Below are 23,270 nucleotides of genomic sequence, written 5' to 3'. Positions count from 1 at the left end.
TATTTTTATTTTTTTTTTTTTAAAAAGTTGATCGTTGGGACCGTTTGGCCCGCTAAGGGACTGGTCCGGTCCCGAGCCGGGCCCAAGCTCTGGCGGGCTAAATGGTCCCGGTCCTGGCGGGCACAAAGCATAGGATCGGCCCACGAGATCGGCACAGGCCCACTAAAACTAGTCCTAACGGTTCTGGCCCATTTAGTCCATTTGATCCGCGGTCCCGGACCTGGACCGGCCCACTTGCCAGCCTTAACCTAACATCCTTTTGACTACTTTCCTATTTTAGGCATTTAAATATTTTTGTTGGATCATTTTTATATATTCTTTTCTACAGAATTGCACTCTAGATGGATATTGAGTCTCCTATTCACCACCAATAATTGTGACCTTTATCCAAATACAATAGGATATACTTATAATCTCTTAAATAAACAAAGAAGGAATCATTTGGACTACGTCATGTTCTGCCTTGCAAGAAGTTGTCTACTAGTAATTATTTGATCACACTGAAAATAAGTACTTTTAGGTTTAACTAATATAAATATAAGGGGGGGATATAATTATGAGGTCACTACAAAAATATTTACCAATAATCTTTTATAATAGTGAGATTTGTAATGTTGAACATAAGACAATTTTTTTTACAACAACGAGTAAAAGGAATTAAATGGTATAAAATTATTTATAATGTGAGTGTATATGTGTAAAGTAAGTAATTTTGAGTAAAGTGAGTGGAACCCGGGTTGAACAAATATTTTAACCCTTAAACCGTTTTAGCAGCAAAAAATATGACCATTGTAATCTTAATATATACTTGAGTTATGTTTCCTTGGTTAAGTTCCTTTAATATTATCAATATGTATAGATTCTACGGATTATATATATTATATTGAGTAAGTAGCTTAGCAGATACAGGGAGGTTGTGCATGGAAGCACTTGCAGAGGTAGATGTCATTATATAAAGAAATAATTAAGGGGAGTCAAAATGAGTCAAAATATAAAGAAATAAACTCATCAGAAGTCAAGAGGTGTCATTATATAGTATATATACATATTTTTTTAAAATTATCGAGCTAAACAATGTAATTTTTTTACGAATGGGTGTCAGCATGCGGCTCCGCCACTGTCTAAGTGCACATGAATATTAGTAGTAGTGCTAGTGCTACAAGATCGTTGGGGCATATCGACAGGCCGTGTATTACAAAATCCTGTTGGTGATCATCATCATTTGGAAATTTGAATTTCGAAAATGAGAAACAAAATCAGGATTTTAAAAATAAAACCCAGCATATGTTGCACCAAATGTCGTGGTGGACACAGGAAGAAGACAACTTTCAAGAAGAAAAGTAGTGTAGTTAAAGTTTTTCTCTTAGGAAAAAGGCTTACAATTGGAGAGATATAAACAGAGAGAAGAATATTTTTTTTTTCAGAAATGATCAAACAGCATGTATTGTTTGAAAGTGGATGTGTTTAAACTTTAAAATAATGATTTTAAACATGTCCTGGTGCTTGAACGAGAAGTCGTGAAGTTGGGACAAAAATAAAAAATGGGATTTTTTAAAGTTTTAGATGTATTTTAAGTTGGGGTGTGTTTGGGTTGAGTTCCGGGTTATATTGAATCGAACCGGGTAATAGAAAGAAGTTGGGTTATTTTAATTTGGTGAAGCCACCTGACAGGCCGTGCAAATAAGGGTATTTTTGAATTATAGTGTATTGGTAGGGACTCAGGTAACTAAATAGAAGTTAACAGAGGGTATTTTTTAACCAATTCCAAAAGTATAACTTTTCTGTACTATTATAATTGGCACAATCATTTATTTCGAGGAACAATGAGAACATGTGTTGGGTACAGCACTTTGCATTTACGTACACGCCAAGTCATGATAACTTGAGTTACAATTACTAATGTCCCAATGATCATCATAAACTAGTCTTCTTTTGAGATAATAGCCCAAAGTTTTGGAACCATAAGCTATTTCCACAAAATAATAAAACATTAATAATTGCAATTCCAGATCTTTACATTGAAATTCCAGATACTTATGCTCCTTTGTAAGTATAACCAAAACACAAATACAGTAGGTAAAGTTTATTGTTTTTCTTTTAGCGCACACAACTTTTCTAAGGGCGATGAGTGTCAATGAATTTTCGAAAACCGACTAAACTGATCGAATTGTATCGTACCGAACCGATTTTTAAGTTTCTTTTTAAGAAATCGTAGGTTTTTATATAAATTTATAACATCACCGATAATTAGAGTAATTTTTTTATTTTATAAAAATAAACCGAAAAATATCGAACCGTACCGAATAAATTTTACATGTGAAAAATATATTTATCTAGTAAGTTTAAAAATAATAATGCATTAAATTTTTCTTTGGGCCTTGGAATTATGCAAACTATTACAAGCCAACAAGTAATTAAACTCAAAATATTAATTCCTAAAACCTATTATGCTACATCTACTTCAACTAAGTTTTTTCAAATATCTTTATTAGCAAGACACAAAGTATTCTACCGATAATGAATAGCAAGTTATAATGTATTGAATATGTTTCCTTTCATATAATTTAAATTTATCTTTTTGAACATTTAATCTTCTATAGACTTTATTCTTGAGTCTCACCTTAGTTAATATCTTTTCACTCGTGTGATTTATATTTTCTTTGCCTTTGCTTGGTTTCTTTTACGTTGTTGTAGAATAGTTGATCGATCTATACTCTAGCCATCTTTTTTTTTTTTTTTTAATTCATCACCCTTTAAACAGTAAAAATGTCTAGAGAGTTTTGCTAAGTCCTATAAAAGAACGTATGTTATTGCATTCTACTTCTACTAGTGAATTTTATATGATATTTAAAAAAATAACGAAAATTAACCAAACCGTACCGATACCAAAGAGAAACCAACGTAATCGAGACGGTTTCGAAAAAGTCTAATTTTGGTTATACATAATAGAATAACCTAACAATTTGTATGGTACCAATTTTATAAAATAACCGGCTGAACCGAACCATTGACACCCCTGGCCCTACAACCGCACAATTCGAAACACAATGAATAATGAATCAACCCTTTACCTTCTCCATATAGATACCGGACTTTTCCTTGCGACAAGTTCAAACTTGTAATATGTACTACTGAACTCACACATCACGCGCTATGCTTCTACCAATAAAGCAATTTCACTTCCACGTTGTATGGTAGAGCAAGAAAATTCGTCATGTCACTTCCAATTTCTGTTACTGCAGACAAGTAAAAAGAAAAAGAAAAAAGGACCCCCAACACATTGAGATGCAATATAGCATTGCTCTACAACAATTCTACTTTCCTTTTTTAGGTACTAAAGCAGATCCTTTACACCAAAAACCCAACTATGCTCGTTAAAGAATCCGCAGCGATTGCCATTTTGAACATCATAATTTACAACTTTGCAGCTTCCAAAAGTAAAATCTTGTCAGAACCTGGTCCCTCCAAGCTGCAAACACAATAATAGCAGCGCGTTTAGAGATGTTGCAAGTTCCTGATGAACTTCAACCGACTCAAGTATGGGTGGAGAACCAAATAAGCTTGTAAAATGTATAGCCTTTTGTTTAAGTTGCTTATCCATCTGTCTTCTTGTACATCTTCAAGTGCAAGTTTCTTATCTGTAGCTCTGGTAGAAGTAACAGTTTCGCCCTGAAAGTGGGAATGGAAATCTATAATTAGAACTAGGCCAATTAACAATATCATAATCATACATTCACTTGCATACAAGTATATTACTTTCAATTTTTGACTCCACGGTTGTGATCATCTGAAATTTCACCAATCTGTTTTCTTTCATCTTCCTTCACTTCAGAGGAAGCACTATCACCATTTACGACACGATAATATTCAGAAGTGGAAGCATTGAGACTCTTAGAGATAGAATCACCAATAACAGAGTCAGTTCTGATACTATTTTCTATCTCAACTGGCTTATCTTCTTTCTTATTGGCTGCTATTTCAGCTTTCCTCTTCTCCTCCTCCCTCTGTTGCCGTTTTCTTACTTCTTGTTCCTTTAACTGTTTAAACCTGCAAAAAATAATTAACAATCAAGTCCTAACCACCAACTTCTCACCTCCAAACAAGGTCAACAAGTCTTTCTAACCTGTCACCCTGGCGGGGCCTATCTGATGTAGGATTCTCGTCTTTCTTTTTAGTTATTGTTGCTTCAGAGACTTGTTTCTGAATTTGAGGTTGTTCTTCCCTAGAAGTTTTATCACTTAATTTCAGGGTTGGAATTTTTGCACCCCCAAGTTGCTCTTTCCTAGAAGTATCATCACTTAATTTCAGCGCTGGAGTTTTTGCACCCCCAAACTTCTGAAGCCATACTTGTTGAGCGGTGCTAAGTATGTTGTTTGTGAACCTGCATAAGATGGTAAAACAATTCTGAGAGATTATTGAGTGTGGGAGAATAACAGTGGTCAATAAATTGGATAATTAAGTATAAAAGGATAAAAGAAAATGAAAATCAGAGGAATACACCGCTGTTTCCAAACAGAGTAATAAAGAAGTGCTTACCAATATAGGCTCAGACCAGAAGGAACTGACAGTGAAAAGTAACCAAGCATTAGAGGGAGAAACTTAGTTATTGCTTGAGAGTTCTTCACATTTGGATCATCACTCTGGAAATTAATCAAAAAGGGATTAGAAACTAAACAGGAAAAGAGAACAAAAATAAAATGAAAATGGTTTAGAAGATAAGTGCTATAAATTGACATCTTAGTGAGAGTCTAATCAACTACTAACTTTACTGGCCAACAGAATTAAAGAATTGAGAGTCAGAATGAATAAGCTAACCAGGCAATTCACTTTGCAATAACAACCAAATTCAGTTCTCAAGTTAGAGGGGGTGAAATTAGAGATATGAAGCATAAAGAGTAGCAGAGAACACCATCTCGAGTCAAGGTTACATTACAATACAAAGGTCAAACACCATCAGTTTTTTCTTCATAAAATATTCATAACTTCAGGAACCAACAGCATGCCCAACACTTGGAAAGGTAGCAAGTGAATATTTTTCATAATACATAACCACAATTTTGAAGTATCAGGACTTTAATGTAGAAGCCATTCATGAACCAGCCAACTCTAAGAAGGTGCAATGGTATTACAACAAAAATTCAGAGGTTGGATAAACAGGAACCTGACTTAATTTACGAGCATAGTCATTTACGGTCTAACAAATGGAATTGAATGCAATTGTTGACACAAGGTACAAGAGTAAATGAACCATGTATCTAACAACTGGAATTGAAATACAAATGTGAACATAGGGTACAAAAGATGGCACATTTACCATGTACGGTATAGGTAACCCCAAAATAACAAAACAAAATGAGATTAAACAACAAGAGAAGAAAGCAATAGAGTCAAGCACCCAAGGGTGTGGCCTAGTGGTCAATGAAGTGGGTGAGAACCATGAGGTCTCAGGTTCAAATCCCAACGGAGACAAATACTAGGTGTTTTCTCCCCATCCATCTAAGCCTTGGTGGATAGTGTTACCTGGTACCTGTTGCTGGTGGGAGGTGGCAGGTACCCCATGGAAATAGTCGAAGTGAGCGCAAGCTGGCCCGGACACCACGGTTATCAAAAAAAAAAAAAAAGCAATAGAGTTGAAGGAAATCATCATAAATGCAGAAGGAGAGGGGCTATCTCTTTTGTCCTGCATTAGAGGAGACTAGAAAAGCTTTCATTGACCAACCTGTTGAGATGGTTGCATAATTTGAATAGAGATGTACTGAGAGACAACCAACAGTACAGGCAAGACAAGATATGCAAAAGTATCGGACCAACCAAGTGGAGGATGACCATCCTGTAAAATCCAAGGATAAGAATCAGTCCTAACGCATTCTTCAAGGTGAAGCAACTAAAGAAATATTGCAATATGCATCAAACAATAAACTGAATTGCAAGATTTGGTCATTCTAGATTATTTTATTAATACAAACTTTATCCTTCTAATGAAGTATGCTTCTTTAACCCGAGACAGCCTCACTTGCTGAATTACTCAAATAAGACCTGCCATCTTTATAGCTAGTAGAAGCAACAAAATCTGATGTGTTGGGTCGCACCCCAGAGGATCATATTCTATATGCATCTAAAAACAATGAAGCATAGAAGAGCCATAAAGCATAACCAACACATCCTTACATTGCAGACACCATAACCCAAAAAAAGAGAATGAAAGAGAAAAGACAAGTGAACTAAACAAAATATGCAATGCTACATCAATAAAATGTCCATGAAGTTTTCAAGCTAAAATCCAAACCCCAAAAAAAGAAAAGAAAGAGAAATGAGGCAAGGCTGGACAGCAGCATATGACTCACTACAAAAGGGAAAAGCCAAGAGGTGCCACTTCCAGTTTGTCGAGAGGCAATTGTTGTTGGACCAGCTAGTGAGGGTATCCAGAAGAAGCCTTCTGTCAGAAGCCCCTTAATGTAATTAAGAAAAAGAAAAATTTAAGTATTAGAGATGCTTGAGTGAAACTATAGAAACCTAAAGCATTTGCTAAAGTATACAAAAGGGTGAAATTGCCAGCAGCAGTAGTTTGCTTTCCACTTATCAATTGTTTTTTATTTTGCTTTCTCATTAGAATCAAAACTGTCTCCCTTTTTTAGCAAGCATTATTCAAGTAAAAAGCCTCTCGAGAGAAGGGGTGAACAAGTAGAAAAATAGCAGTTTTACCTCATTTGCCACGTTAGAGAGGGCTCTGTAAAGCCCAATCCATATAGGTATAGTGGCAAGGGTCGGCAGACATCCTGCGGGTAGATGATAGAAATGATTAACAAATATCAACAATTACTGAACTCGGACGATATTTAAATTATCAGACCAAAAAATAAATATTGCCACAACCCACATGTATGGTGTGTAAGGATGTACAACCAAAATTGTCAACCATAAGAAGCTTTGGGATTGAAAAAGACCTGCCAGTGGATTTATGCCAGCTAATTTATAAAGACGAGCAGTTTCAAGTTGAATCCTCTCCTGGAAAAACATGTATATAAGAAGTTAAAATAGTTAAAGCAAAGTTTCTACACTGGACAAATGCAAGAAAATGCCACAGGGTAAATGAAGGGCAGCTATTCATTTAAGCATGTACATCCTCCAGTAATATTCCACTGACTAAAGGTGAAAAATGTGTGAAGCTTGGATATAATTAACCTGGTCTCCAGCATATCGCTCCTGAATAGCCTTTATTTGAGGTGCCATAGATCGCATTGCCATTGCTGATTCTACCTAAAATTGATTCTTAAAGATAGTAAACCATCTAAGCCTTCATAAGCAAGAATGTTTTTTGTAATTTGTACAGCTCAATTTACTTCCTAAATACTTTACACAGAAATATGGAAAACAGAAATACTGTAAAGAGAAGACATGAAAGTAGACCACTGACCTGTTTTTTTGTTAGAGGAAAAGTTGCAGCTTTTACTAGTATTGTTAGTAGAATGATTGCAAAACCATAAGAATACGGCACATGTAAAGTTGAGAGTCCATCCTTCAAAACCTGGACATGTCACAACCACTTTCTTAATTGTTTTCTCTCTTATCTTTTTCTTTGGTGTGTCTTAACATATGAGTGAGAGATAGAACCAAGTGATAGAATTAAGCTTTGAATCAATCCATACATTACAGTTGGATATAACAGTGTTATCAAAGGCGAAAAGCGCAAAAAAACTCTAAGGTATGTTGGGGCTTTAAGCTCAAAGCGCAAATAAAGCGTGGGCTTTAACGAAGAAAGGCAAAAATGGAGAAAAATTACAAATATGTATGTGTAGTCCAAAACTAATATCTATAAGCATGAATACCAAATATATGGACTAAGAAATTGAAAAAATTTTACAATAAAATGAAATATCAATTGTTTAGTGTGGTCTCTTCAGGGTTACGCTCATTGGCTAGGAAAAGTATGCCTTAGAGCTTTGATGACAACGCTGAAGCGCCCGCTAAGCGAGGTGAAGCGTTCAATAAGTTTTGAGCCTCGCTTCATGGCTTAAGCGCGCCTTTGATAACACTGGGATATATTTATGCTATCTTTCCAACACTAAGTAGAAGAATGTGACATTTAGGCTGCAAAATATTTCTCTTTCCATTTGATAGAGGCATGAAACAATCTTGCTTAAATTGTCCTCTCATTCCAATGATACCACCAAATGAAGCAACTAATAGACCAGATAAGTTCCAGATACCAAATAAAGGAACCAACTTTAACAATCTTACTCTTTAATGATGAATAGCAATATAGCCATATACACAATTCTTAACTGCTCAAAATTATGTTTTGAATAACGATTATATTCTTCCGTAAAATTTTGCAACCAAATACCCAACTAGCAATACAAAATTCTCAATCAATCAACCAATAACACATCAATCCCAATATAGTGGGAGTAGGATATATGAATCTTTTGTAATTGTTCAGCTCTACTTGAGTCCGCTTCATTCCAATACTATTAGAGTTTCTCAAAACCTTACATAATCCCTAAGAGGACTCCTACAAAAACAGTGCAAGTGTGGAAACAACAGCTAAGCCTTAATTCCAACTGTTTAGCATAGTCTATACACTAGTTTCACCAAAACGGCTAATCAAAGAACCCCATAATTCAACTTCCAATTATAGCAACTTTGTCTCCATTCTCCTTGAAAAAGTACAATTCCAAGAATCAATTAGCCAACTAAAATTTCTAAAACCTATAAAAATTAGAACACAAAACGAAGCAAAAAGAATTGAAGAATGAAAGGAGCATCATAACATTGTAAAAAACGAAACTTTAACATTCAACAAACCTTCAGGACAGACTCCATTCCATTGGTAATACCAGAAAGCCAATCACCATTCTGTTTACTACTTTCAACAGTGTTAACAACCGTATCAGCAGAACCAGAAACAGCAGCATCAGCAACTGTATACAAAAACCCTTCAGCCCGAGCAAACAGGTCTTTGAAAAGCATCTCTGCAGTTTCCGGGCCAGGAAACGGATCCTGACCCAACCCGAATCGAGCTACTCCGAGCACGCCCCGTGAAAAGGGTTTGTAAGTTGGAAGATTTCCAAAGTGGGTTCGGTAAAAAACTGGATTTAGGGTTCTTGTACGTTCTGTAAATGGAGACAGTACAGAATTGGGTCCGAGTGAAGTGAAAAAAGTTGCCATATTTCCTATCAGATTTTCAGGTTCTTGCAAACCCCTTTAAGGTGGATGAGTTGGGTTTAGAAAGATTTGATTTTTGGTTGGGGTTTTGTTAGTTTGAAAAAGAAAAGAATTAAAATTTAGAAAAATTTAAATTTCCCAATTTTAAGTCAAGCACTCCAAAGAAAAGATCTTTAAATGTAATTTGTTTTAAAAAGAAATGAGCAATCTTGAATACACCGCACGTGTGTAACAAAGAGGAAGCTCATGGGCAAAATGTAAGAAAATAAAAAAGATAGTCTTTTATAAAATAAAAACTGTAAAGTAAAGACAAGTATAGAGAAAAACTAATATATTATTCAAACTTCAAAGTTATGTACATAATGAACTGAAAACTACTTTATTTATAGAAGAAAGAAAGCAGCTGCGAGGTTTTTCTGGAAGCAGTTGTAAGGCTTTTCTTTAGCTGCTTGTAAGCTGTCTGCATGAGCTGCTTGCAACCTGCCTGTTTAATAAGAAGTTGCTGCAAATCATTTCATTGAGCTGCTTGCAACCTGCTTGCATCAACTGCTTGTAGATAAACTTCAATAGAGTACTAAATGGATAATCTTCTTCAGAAAGATTATCTATAGCGGAGTAATAAATGAACATCCACAATATAATTATTTTCATAACACTCCCCCTTAGATGTTCATTAAAAGGTATTGCGCCTCGTTAAAACCTTACTAGGGAAAACCCAGTGGGAAAAATCCTAGTGAAGAAAAAAGAGTACACATATTTAGTAATACGCATTTCTAGCTGCCTCATTAAAAACCTTATAAGGAAAACCATGTGGGAAAAAACCTTAGTAAGGAAAAAAGAGTACATCGCGTATTTTACTCCCCCTGATGAAAACCTTATTTCAAATATTTGAGTCTCTGCATTCCAATCTTATATACCATCTTCTCAAAAGTTGAAGTTGGCAAAGATTTAGTGAATAAATCTGTCGGATTGTCACTTGAACGGATTTGCTGCACATCAATGTCATCATTTTTTTGAAGATCGTGTGTGTAGAATAATTTTGGTGAAATGTACTTCGTTCTATCTCCTTTTATAAATCCCCCATTCAATTGGGCTATGCATGCAGCATTGTCTTTGTATAAAATTGTGGATCTTTTATCACACTCCAAACCACATTTTTCTTGAATAAAATGAATCACTGATCTCAACCATATGGATTCCCTACTTGCTTCATGAATAGCTATTATCTCAGCATGATTTGAAGAAGTAGCAACAATTGACTGCTTTGTGGAGCACCATGATATGACAGTACCTCCACATGTAAACACGTACCCGATTTGAGATCGAGCTTTATGGGATCAGATAAATAACCTGCATCTGCATAACCAACAAGATCTGCACTACCTTTGTTAGCATAAAACAAACCCATATCAAGAGTTCCCTTTAAATATCGCAAAATATGTTTAATTTTATTCCAATGTCTCCGAGTAGGAGAAGAGCTATATCTTGCTAGTAAATTAACAGAAAATGCTATGTCAGGCCTTGTAGCATTAGCAAGATACATAAGTGCACCAATTGCACTGAGATAAGGTGTTTCAGGACCAAGGAGTTTCTCATCTTCTTCTGGAGTTCGGAACGGGTCCTTATTCACTTCAAGTGATCGAACAACCATTGGTGTACTCAATGGGTGCGTTTTGTCCATATAAAAGCGTTTGAAGACCCTTTCTGTATTGGCAGATTGATGTATAAAGATCCCGTTTGCTAAATGTTTAATTTGCAATACAAGACAAAGTTTTGTTTTTCCAAGATCTTTCATCTCAAATTCTTTCTTAAGATATTCAATTGCCTTTTGGAGCTCTTATGGAGTTCCAACAAGATTTATGTCATCAACATAAACAACAAGTATAACAAATTCTGATGTCATTTTCTTTATAAAAATACATGGACAAATAACATCATTTATGTAACCCTCTTTCAGTAAATATTCACTAAGGCGATTATACCACATGCGCCCAGATTGCTTTAAACCGTACAAAGATCTTTGTAATCTGATTGAATACATTTTTTGAGATTTTGAATATGCTTCAGGCATTTTAAATCCTTCAGGGATTTTCATGTAAATCTCATTATCAAGTGACCCGTACAGATAAGATGTAACCACATCCATCATATGTATTTCAAGTCTTTCACGTAAGACTAAACTGATGAGATATCGAAATGTTATGGCATCCATAACTGGTAAATATATTTCTTCATAATCGACTCCAGGTCGTTGTGAGAATCCGTGTGCGACAAGGCGAGCCTTGTATCTTTCAACTTCATTTTGGTCATTTTTTTTCCGCACAAAAACCCATTTATGACCAACTGATTTTACACCAGCAGGTGTTTGGACTACTGGTCCAAAGACCTCTCTTTTAGCAAGTGGGTTCAATTCTGATTGAATTGCCCCTTGCCATTTTAGTCAATCAGATCTTTGTTGACATTCTTCGACAGATCGGGGTTCATAATCCTCACTATCTTGCATAATGTTAAGTGCAACATTATATGCAAAAATATTATCCACCACTATTTCAAATCGATTTAAATTAATCCCATCACCAGTAGAACTTATTAAAAGTTCCTCACTCACTTGAGTCTCGAGTTCATTGATTTCTTCAGGAATCTCAGAACTAATCAGATCTTGGGTCTCTTCAGGAGATCCCTTCATAATATTATTTTGATCATTTGTTGATTTTTTTTCTCTAGAATTTCGATCCTTAGAACCCAAAGGCCTTCCATGCTTCAGGCGTGCTTTAGGTTCACTAGTTCTTATGATAGTAGATGGTCCTGCTGGGACATCAATTTGTATAGGCACATTCTCTGCAGAGATATGTGACTTGGTTATCCTTTTCAAATCAGTAAACGTGTCTGGCATTTGATTTTCTATATTTTGTAAATGGATGATCTTCTGGACCTCCTGATTACATATAGGGGTACGTGGATCAAAATGAGATAATGATTAAACTTTTCACACAATTTCTCTTTTGATTTTCTTTTTCTCTCCCCCTAATTGTGAGAAATTTGTTTCATCAAATCAACAATCTGCAAATCGAGCAGTAAATAAATCTCCCGTCAATGGTTCAAGATAGCGAATAATAGAGGGTGATTCAAACCCAATATATATTCCTAACCTTCTTTGGGGGCCCATCTTACTGCGTTGTGGTGGCGCTACTGGCACATATACAGCACATCCAAAAATTCGTAGATGGGCAATATTTAGTTCATGATCAAAAACTAATTGTGACGGAGAATATTTATTATAATGTGTTGGTCTGAGACGGATAAGTGATGCTGCGTGCAAGATAGCATGGCCCCAAACAGTAGTGGGCAATTTTATTTTCATAAGTAGTGGTCTTACTATCAACTGCAGTCGTTTAATAAATGACTCTGCAAGGCCATTTTGAGTATGAACATAAGCTACAGGATATTCAATTTTTATTCCAACTGATAGACAGTAATTATCAAAAGCTTGAGATGAGAATTCTCCAGCATTATCAAGACCAATAGCCTTTATAGGATAATCTGAGAATTGTGCCCTTAATCGAATTATTTGGGCTAATAACTTTGCAAACGCCAGGTTGCGAGATGATAGAAGGCAAACATGAGACCATCTTGAAGATGCATCTATTAGGACCATAAAATATCTAAACAACCCACTTGGTGGGTGAATAGGTCCACATATACCCCCATGTATACGTTCTAAAAAGGTAGGTGACTCAATGCCAACCTTCATTGGTGATGGTCTAGTGATCATTTTGCCTTGATAACAAGCATCACAAGAAAATTCATCATTTGTAAGAATCTTCAGGTTCTTTAATGGATGCCTACTCGAATTTTCAGTAATTCATCTTATCATTATTGATCCAAGATGGCCCAAACGGCCATGCCAAAGCACAAAAGTATTTGAATCAGTAAACTTCTGGTTTACGATAGAGTGTGCTTCAACTGTACTAATCTTTGAATAGTATAAGCCAAAAGATAAAGTTGGTAGCTTTTCTACAATGCATTTCTGGCCAAAAATATTCTTTGTAATACAAAGATATTCCACGTTTATTTCATCTATTATCTCAACATGATACCCATTTCGGCGGATCTATCTATAAAACTCAACAAGTTTCTTCGGGACTTGGAGGAGAATAATACATTGTCTATAATAAGTTTTGTTCCCTTAGACAGAAATACAATAGCTCTTCCGGAGCCTTCAATCAAACTTATATTACCAGAAATTGTAGAAACATTTGCCTTTTCCTTATGCAAATAAGAAAAGTATTTCTGATCTTTGAATATGGCATGAGTTGTTCCACTATCAATTACACAAATATCTTCATGATTGATCTTTGATTCAAACATAATTTGAGAATTATCCATATTCTTCAAAATGACATAAACAAAATAAATATGATAGTAAACATTATTATCAAAGCATAACTTTTATTTATGTACAACAATTACATAACCATACTATCTACTACAAACAACAAAAATTAAAATTTACATTTCTACAGATTCATTACCCATCACATGACTTGTTTCTCCTTCTGGGAGTGCAAAATAATCAGCTACATCCAAATGCATGAAGTCTAAATTATCTTCAGAAATAAAATTTGCTTAAGCATTTTTCTCTGTCTTCTTCAGGGAGGCTTGATACAGCTCAACCAGGTACTTTGGCGTACGACATGTACGTGACCAGTACCCTTTTCCTTCACATCTATAGCATGCATTTTCTGGCTTTGCTTCTTGCACCGCTTCATGCTTTTGTTCCTTCCTTTTCCACTGCTGGTGGTGAGGAGGGTTCTTTGGTGTATTATTATTACCATGATTAGAGTTTCCTCCCCGACCACGGTCATGACCACGACTGGGGCCACGTCCTCTTCCACGCTTAGCTTGGTGGAAGTTCGTCTCATTCACTTCAAGGAATGGACAAGAACCAGTAGGTCGGCTTTCATGATTTTTCATTAATAGCACATTATGTTGCTCGGCTACAAGAAGATGTGAGATAAGTTCAGAATACTTTTTAAATCCCATCTCTCGATATTGCTGCTGTAGGAGCATATTCGAGGCATGAAAAGTGGTGAAAGTTTTCTCCAACATATCATGATCAGTAATATTATTACCATATAGTTTCAATTGGGAAATAATTCTGAACATAGCAGAATTATACTCACTGATAGATTTAAAATCTTGTAGCCTTAGATGAGTCCAATCATAACGTGCCTGTGGAAGAACGACCATCTTCAGGTGGTCATATCTATCTTTCAAATTATTTCACAGTATGACTGGATCTTTAACAGTAAGATATTCCATTTTCAGGCCCTCATCAAAGTGATGGCGTAAGAATATCATTGCTTTGGCACGGTCTTGGTTTGATGCCTGATTTTTATCTTTGATGGTGTTTGCCAGACCCATCGCATCAAGATGAATTTCGACATCAAGCACCCAAGACATGTAGCTTTTGCCCGATATATCCAGGGCTGCAAACTCAAGTTTAGAAAAATTTGACATTATTTAGAAAAAGAAAGTTCGTACCTCTGATACTTTCAAAGTATTTTCTCGAGATGGCAGAGTCTCGTGCTGATAACGTGTTATAAAATAAAAACTGTAAAGTAAAGACAAGTATAGAGAGAAACTGATATATTATTCAAATTTCAAACTTATGTATATAATGAACTGAAAACTCCTCTATTTATAGAAGAAAGGAAGTAGCTGCGAGGCTTTTCAAGAAGCACCTGGAAGGCTTTTCTTTAGCTGCTTGTAAGCTGTCTGCATGAGCTGCTTGCAACATGCCTGTTTAATAAGAACCTGCTGCAAATTATTTCATTGAGCTGCTTGCAACTTGCCTGCATCAACTGCTTGTAGATAAACTTTAATAGAGTACTAAATGGATAATCTTTTTCAGGAAGATTATCTATAGCGGAGTAATAAATGAACATCCACAATATAATTATTTTCATAACACAGTCGGCCTTTTTTACGTCAACACTCAATGAGGGCCCCTTGATTTTGTATTGGTAAAAATTAGAATAACCATGAGGATCAATTAAAACTTAACGTGTGTCAAGCAATTGAAGAATAACTTGGACGGAGTTTAAAGAACACTCGGTACCAAATATGACGGCATCGTAACTATTAGAATGGAGCTACACCAACACGTGCGGAGAATCATTCATAGATACGAAGGTGAAAAGAATTACACAGCATGAAAAGTAACAATATTAAGAAACGAGGTCCAAGAACGAAGAAGGGGTAGAATTACTAAATGAATACGAGCTGTGGCTAATACCTGAGGCATAAAAGAAGTATTTTCTATGGGATCCCGATCTAAGGTGCGAAGAAAAAGATTTCTTTTTATGACTTTTATTTATCGACCCCGGCCCAGAAAAGTGACCGATCAGGGCAGGACTCCATTGATAAATGAAAGAAAGGGTTTATGAGCCCTAGCCCCATTTTATAGCGCCCGGGGAACGCAAGTTTGATCGAGGATTGGAGAGGAAAGGTGGAATAAAGGGATCGGGATGGATTTAGGAGTCTTTATGCGAGTTGTATTAGTCAATCCCGGATTAAGTGAAATTTGTCACTATTATTCAATGAGTCAAAAATATAACGGACAATAAATGCAATTAGTGATTGTAGCTGGTAAACATTGAATGAGATAAACACTTACGAATAGGAGGGATTGCTATTTAAATCCCCATTCATTACATTGTATCTAATCTAAAATCTTACTTACTATTCTCGTAATCATAGCATCTTATTTTCTGGCAATTCAAGATCAAAGTGATCAAAAGAGGAGCTATCCTCATAAAAAAGAATTCTCTTACCTTTTACTTTTATTATTTCGCTCATTTGTTTATTTGATTCATATTATTCTTATTTGGAAGAGTGAATCAAATCAATTGTTCCCTAAAATATAATTTAATTGCTTTGACCTTTAAAATTTAAGTTTTAGGTTAAACAGATTTGTGGACCTCCTTTTTTTCTTTCTTTCTTTCTTTTAGCTTTTTTTCATATGGAAATGACAACAGATTGAATCATAGTGGATTATCAATTATGATAACAAACTGTGAACTTCTATTTTTTCATTATCTTCTTCATCCAGTTGTGTATCTTGTGTTAGTTAATTTTCGCACAAAAACTAGTAAGTGATCTTCCAAATTTGCACCAGCTTAACCGTTCTTTTTTATTTCGGTTCGTCTGGATTAGACTCAATACCATATATAAGCTCCTTATATCCCAACACATAAGCCCACATCACAACCCAAGATATGGGGCATATGAATGAAAGCAAATGTATGTTCTAATAATGTGCATATTATGTTACAATGCATAAGTTTTTTTTTAAAAAATCTATTATGGCAAAAAGTGTTTGTGTAATTGGCCCTTGTCTAAATAGATTGTAAGTGTAACAACCCAAAACTCTAGGCCTTCAGATTGAACAGTTTGACTTGCTGTTGGCCCCGACGTTCTGGACTTAGATTAGGCGCAAATTCCTTAGAAGGGTTCTTGTACTTTAGATTGGACAAGAACTTCATCATTCACATGCTCCTCAAATTTTAGTGTCACGATCCAAAATTCACTAGTCATGACGACACCTAACCCAATCCGCTAGGTAAGCCAACTAACAACCAACACAAACCAAATGAGATTAGTAGGAAATCAATAAATAAAATAACTGAATCTTTATACAATAACCCAAGAATTGGTAATACAAGTCATGAACCACTAAGACTTAGATTTATAAAGCTGCTTAAAATAAATACATCTGTTTGAAATGTACAAAATAGAAATTCAAGTCTAAAGCTACCAAGGACAAGTGATGGACATATCCGAAACATAGGTACGTCTTCAATGTCAGCTCCCGTCATCCACATCATCTCAGCTCCAAGATCTGTACTCGTGGTGCAGAAGTATAGTATGAGAACAACCGACCCCATGTAATCAATAAGTATCATAACTAACCTCGGCGAGGTAATAAAAGCAAGAATTTTAAATGATATTCACCAGCCACCTGTACAAGTTCTTAAATCCAACAAGTAGAACAGATATATGATCAAATCAAGAAAAACACAAGTGAAACCACCTTGGTGCTCACAATTCTTTATTTTAAAGTGTTCTACTCAGTCAACAATCCAGCATATAAGGAAGATATGTAAGTAAATCAGGTAAAAAGTCAAAGAAATTGCAAGTAAAGATGAAATTCGATAACCAAATATCAGTCCGTTAAAGTGCGCAACCCAATCTGAATAACAATAACCCGCTCTCCTAGAGCTCACATTAACCAGAAACCCGTTGGTTTCTCACAATCCGCGTGTACACCATCAAGAGAGAAATATGAGAGTGTGAACCTAGGGGGATAGATCTGTATCCATACATAAGCACGGCCAATTTAACGTGCTATCAACCCGGCGTGGTCATATGCTCAATATCAACCGCACGGATAACTCACGTGCTAATAATCATAATCCGCCCGGCGTGATCAATATCATAATCCGCCCGGCGTGGTCACATGCATAACAACACAATCTGCATGGCCTGGTCAAAGGCATAACAACACAATCCGCCCGGCATGGTCACTGACATAACAACACACTCCGCTCGGCGTGGTCACAGGCATAATAACACAATCCGTCCGACGTTATCACATGCATAACAACACAATCCGTCTAGCGTGGTCACATGCATCCAGTCCAAATCATATCACACAGAAGCAAATAAACAAGAACACATGTATATGATGAATCAATATCAGATTTCATGCTCCTGGATTGGTATTATGACATGCTAAAGTGTAGGCATGTGCAAAGTGTGCTATCATAATCCAATCGGCAATTTCATCACAAAATAGCAATTATCATGTTCATTCAGGGATTTAGCCTCTATGTAACCTCAAACATGGATCAAATAGTTCACAACAAGTTACAAATATGAGAAATATCACAGCTTAAAGCTTAACAGTCAATTCAAGGTATATCATAGCCTAAGCACTACCCCGAGCATGGATAAATACAGCGGTACTCGCACATGGGCTCAAACCCACACATATATGCACCCAAAGCACGTAGCTATCACAAATAACTCAGGCAACTAGTGACTCAACCAAGTTTAGATATGATACTTACCTCAAGCAAGCCAAAACAAATACCGAGCAAGCCAAATAATACTCTAAAAATGCCATCCCGCGTGAATCGACCTCCGAACGGCTCGAAACTAGCCAAAATTAACTCAATATCAAATAATGCCATAGGGAACAAACCTGAACGATAAAGATCGAATATTTAATCAATTACTCAAAGTCAACCAAAAAGTCAAACTCGAGCTCGTACCTCGAAACTCGACAAAACTCACAAATTCCGACAATCCATTTGAATACAAGTTCAACCATACTAATTTCACTCAAATCCGACTCCGAATCGATGTTCAAAACTCAATTAATCACTTTAGGAAATTTTAGGCAAAACCCCCCAAATATTTCTTTTAGAATCATCGATCAAATGCCAAAATCGAAGATAGAATCATGGAATATAATCAAAATCGAGTAGAAAATACTTACCCCAATCCATGTATTAAAAATTCTCTCGAAAATTGCCCAAAACCAAGCTCCAAATTTCCCAAAATGTGATAAAATGAACAACCATCAAAATAAATAGTCTGCTAGCACTTCCACACCTACAGTCCAAGAGCCGCTTCTGTGGCATCGCTTCTGCAACACAATCCCCGCTTCTACGAAAAACACTCAGGCCCCAATCACTCACACCTGCGGATGTTCCTCCACTTCTTTGACATCGCAGGTGCGATGCACCTTCCGCTTCTGCGAAGCACTCGCCTAGTCTGCCTTCCTGCTCATGCGGAACGTCGCCCGCATCTGCACTCCCGAAGATGTGCAAAAACTTCCGCATCTGTGATAACTTGTGCCAGCTTAGCCTTTTCGCTTCTGCGCCTCCTTGACCGCATTTGTGGATCCGAACCTGCACCCAATAGTCCGTAGGTGCGATGACACCAGTTCTCTGCCAAACCAGCCACAACCAACATGACTCAAAATGGTCCGAAAACCGTCCGAAACTCACCCAAGCCCTTCGGGACCCCCTCCGAACATACCCACAAGTTCCAAAACATAACTGTCACAACCCGAAATCCCAACCTCAGGGTCATGATAGCGCCTAACATCTACTTGCTAGGCAAGCCGACGTGAAATAGAAAATCAACTGATTTTAACAACTGAAAACAAAATATTAACAATGATAGTGATATAAGTTTGAAGTAGAGTAAAATAATATCGAACAACGAAGTCTAAACATAACCCAGAGCCTGGAGTCACGAGTACATGAACATCTAGAGTACTACAAACAAGGTCTGAACAAAATACAACTGTTTTGAAACTCAATAAAACAGTAAAGATAAAAGGGAAGGGGACTTCAGGGCTGCAGACGTTGTACAAATATATCTTAAGTCTCTGCCAGCAATAGAATCCGAGCAAAAGCTACTGAGCGCCGCTAGGACCAATACTAGTATCTGCACAAGAAGTGTAGAAGTGTAGTATGAGTACAACCGACCCAATGTACCCCATAAGTATCGAGCCTAACCTCGACGAGGTAGTGACGAGGCTATGACAAGACACCTATGTAAATAAACATGTACAAGTTTATATAAAGCAGCAATAATAACAGAGAATCTTAACGTACAAACTGGGATGGGACATGCAAAAAGGGGAAAATATAACAACTACGACAGGTATGAAATCACGAAATAACCAAGTAAATCATCAATTCCACTAAAATCAGTCAAACCAATGATATGAAAATGGAACAACATCACTCTTCGTGCTTTTACTCTTATCCTCACCATGCAATAATATGAATATAATGGCATGACATCACCCTTCGTGCGTTCTCGTCCTCACCATGTAATAATAATATGAATGAAATGACACGGCATCACCCTTCATGCTTTTACTCTCTTCCTCACCATGTAATAATGATAATATAAATAAAATGGCACGGTATCACCCTTCGTGCTTTTACTCTCTTCCTCACCATGTAATAATGATAATGTAAACGCAATGGCACGGTATCATACTTCGTGCTTTTACTCTCTTCCTCACCATATGATAATGAAAATATGAATTCGAATCATAAATAATGCGGATAATAAATTTAACTTCAAATATGGTGCTATGATACCAAACTTTAACTTCCAACAATATTCAACAACTTTGAAATAAGCAATAATTACGAAACGAATAATCAAAGAAGTGATAATCTAACCTAAGCATGAATATCATATTTAACAAAGCAATAAAGTACAAAGAAACAAGTTCCACCCGCATGCTTTAACCCAATAACAACGCATAAGTACTCATCACCTCACATATACATTGTTCTCACACATAAAACACATAGCAATTAGACTAACACGTCCTAATCCCTCAAGTCAAGGTTAACCATGACACTTACCTCACTCTGCAACCAAATCAATGCTCAACCGCGGCTTTTCTTCTATAATTATCCTCCAAAACAATCAAATCTAACCAAATATAGTTCAAATAATTCAAAATAAGCTTTAGAAACTACCCACGAGTGAAAAAGATTCAATCTTTAATGTTTTTGAAAAAAATCAACAAAACTCAACCCCAGGCTCGCTTGGTCAAAACTTGAGATTCGGACCAATACCCGATTACCCATTCATCCCCGAGCCCGGTTACGTGATTAGTTTCGAAATATGACCTCAATTTGAGATCTAAATCTCAATTTCTCAAACTCCCCAATTTCTGCCTAAATCCCTAATTTCTACCATGAAAAAATATAGATTAAAGGTTAAAATCAATGAGTGTTTATGAAAATAGAAGGAAACAAGTTAAAATATACTAACCTATGAAGTTGGGATGAAAAACCTCTTCCAAATCGCCTCTAGGCCGAGCTCAAACTTGAAAATGGTGAAAACTGGGTTGAATCCCGATTTTGGGATATTTAAATCATTGGGCGTCAGTCCTTTTTTGCGTTCGCAAAGGGCGTAACGCGATCGCGAAGTAGGATCGACCAAAGGACTTTGCGTTCGCGAGCCATTCTTCGCGTTCGTGAAGGCTAACTCCCACCTGCCCTCCCATTCGCGGTCCAGATGTCGCGTTCGCGAAGAGTAACAGCCAAGCTCCATTCCAGGCCTCATATCCCTATGCGTTCGCGAAAGGTTGGTCGTGTTCGCGAAGGGTAAAACCCCCAGTGCTTCACGTTCGTGACGAAGACATCGCGTTCGCGATGAATAAGTTCTGCCCTTGTCCCAGTTTCCCCTTCACGGTCGCGAAGGTAAGCACAAAATGACAGACACCAGCAACAGTAAAACTAGCAGATTTCCAAAATCGTGCTCCAAACCAACCATGTACATAGGTGTAATAACATCATACGAACTCGCTCGCGCATTGAAAAACCAAAATAACACCTAAAACTACGAATCAGACATCAAAATATATGAGGTTTTCAAAGAAACTTAAGAAATTTCAAATTCACAACCGAACGTCCGAATCACATCAAATTAACTCCGTTTTGTATCAAATTTTTTAAACAAGTCTTAAATAGTAAAATGAACCTATACCAAGTTCCGGAACCGAAATCTAGACCCGGTAGCTATAAAGTCAAACTACAGTCAAACTTCAGAATTCTTTAAACCTTCAAATTACTAGCTTTCAACAAATCACGTCAAAACAAGTTAGGGACTTCCGAATTCAATTTCCGGCGTACGCCGAAGTCCCAAATTACGATACAGACTCACTGGGATCTTCAAAATACCGATCTGAGTCCGTTTATACAAAATGTTGACTGTAGTCAACTCAAATCATTTTAAGGCAATAATTCACACTTTCTTCAATTTTTCACATAAAGACTTTCCGGAATAAGATACGGACTGCGTATGCAAACCGAGAAATGCTAAATGGGGCTAATCGTATTAGAGCACGAAAATAAAGGCTAAAACTCAAAATGACCTATCGGGTCATTACATTTCCACCTCTAAAATAAACGTTCGTCCTCGAACGGACATAAAAAGGTACCTGGATTGGTGAAAAGGTGTGGGTATCTACTCTGCATGTCAGACTCGGACTCCCACGTGGATGCCTCGATCGGCTGATCTCTCCATTGCACTCTAAAAGAAGGATAACTCTTAGACCTCAACTTCCGAACCTGCCATGCTAGAATGACCACCGACTCCTCCTAATTGGACTGAGCTAAAATCTAACACATGGGATGGATCACTGTGATACTTCCGAAGCATGGAGACATGGAACACCGAGTGAACTGTTGATAAGCTAGGTGGCAATGCAAGCTTGTAGGCTACCTCACCAACTCTCACAAGAATCTCAAAGGGTCCAATATACCTAGGACTTTTGCCCTTCTTTTCGAACCTCATCACACCCTTCATGGGTGAAAACCGGAGCAAAACCCTCTCTCTAACCATGAATGAAACATCACGAACTCTACGATCGGCATAAATCTTCTGCCTAGACTGAGCTGTGCAAAGTCGATCCTGAATCATCTTGACCTTCTCCAAGGCATCCTAAACCAAATCGGTACCTAACAACCGAGCCTCTCCCGGCTCAAACCAACCAGCTAGCAAATGACACTGCCTCCAATATAATGCCTCATAAGGGGCTATTTGGATACTCGATTGGTAGCTGTTGTTGTAGGCAAACTCCGCAAGTGGCGAGAATTGATCCCAAGAACCCCCAAAATCCATAACACAAGCGCGAAGCATATTCTCCAATATCTGAATGGTGCGCTTGGACTGTCCGTCCGTCTGGGGGTTTAATGTTGTACTCAACTCCACCCGTATGCCTAAATCACGCTTTACGGCCCTCTAGAAGTGCGATGTGAACTACGTACCCCGATTAGAAATAATGGACACCGTGAAGACGAACAATCTCGTAGATATAGATCTCAGTCAACCACTCTAAAGAATAGGTAACTGCTACTGGAATGAAATTTGCCGACTTGGTCAACCTGTCCATAATGACCCACACTGCGTCAAATTTCTTTGAAGTCCATGGCAGCCCAACAATAAAATCCATGGTAATACGCTCTCACTTCCACTCAGGAATCTCAAGTCTC

At 37.0% G+C, this 23,270-nt stretch overlaps 1 protein-coding gene across 2 annotated transcripts; it reads right to left on the bottom strand.

Moving 5' to 3' along the window:
* Window positions 1-3,157: 3,157 nt before the first annotated feature.
* LOC104121157 (ALBINO3-like protein 1, chloroplastic) lies at window positions 3,158-9,272 on the bottom strand. 2 transcript variants are annotated; one of them, XM_009633072.4, is made up of 11 exons: window positions 8,806-9,272; window positions 7,415-7,525; window positions 7,183-7,257; window positions 6,945-7,005; window positions 6,703-6,776; window positions 6,345-6,449; window positions 5,720-5,830; window positions 4,537-4,640; window positions 4,124-4,381; window positions 3,757-4,047; window positions 3,158-3,669 (listed from the first exon to the last, which is right to left on the bottom strand). In XM_009633072.4, exons 1-10 carry the CDS (start codon window positions 9,166-9,168, stop codon window positions 3,759-3,761), a joined length of 1,551 nt encoding a protein of 516 aa, XP_009631367.1. In that variant the 5' UTR covers window positions 9,169-9,272; the 3' UTR covers window positions 3,158-3,669; window positions 3,757-3,758. The 2 variants fall into 2 exon arrangements, with proteins under 2 accessions (XP_009631367.1, XP_009631366.1); XM_009633071.4 differs by having other exon boundaries at window positions 3,579-3,669; window positions 3,746-4,047.
* Between the last annotated feature and the right edge of the window lie 13,998 nt (window positions 9,273-23,270).

Source organism: Nicotiana tomentosiformis, chromosome 12 (genome assembly GCF_000390325.3).
Source record: "Nicotiana tomentosiformis chromosome 12, ASM39032v3, whole genome shotgun sequence".
Lineage (NCBI taxonomy): Eukaryota > Viridiplantae > Streptophyta > Magnoliopsida > Solanales > Solanaceae > Nicotiana > Nicotiana tomentosiformis.
Note: the sequence above shows the minus strand (reverse complement) of the source record. Positions and strands in the feature narration are given on the sequence as shown.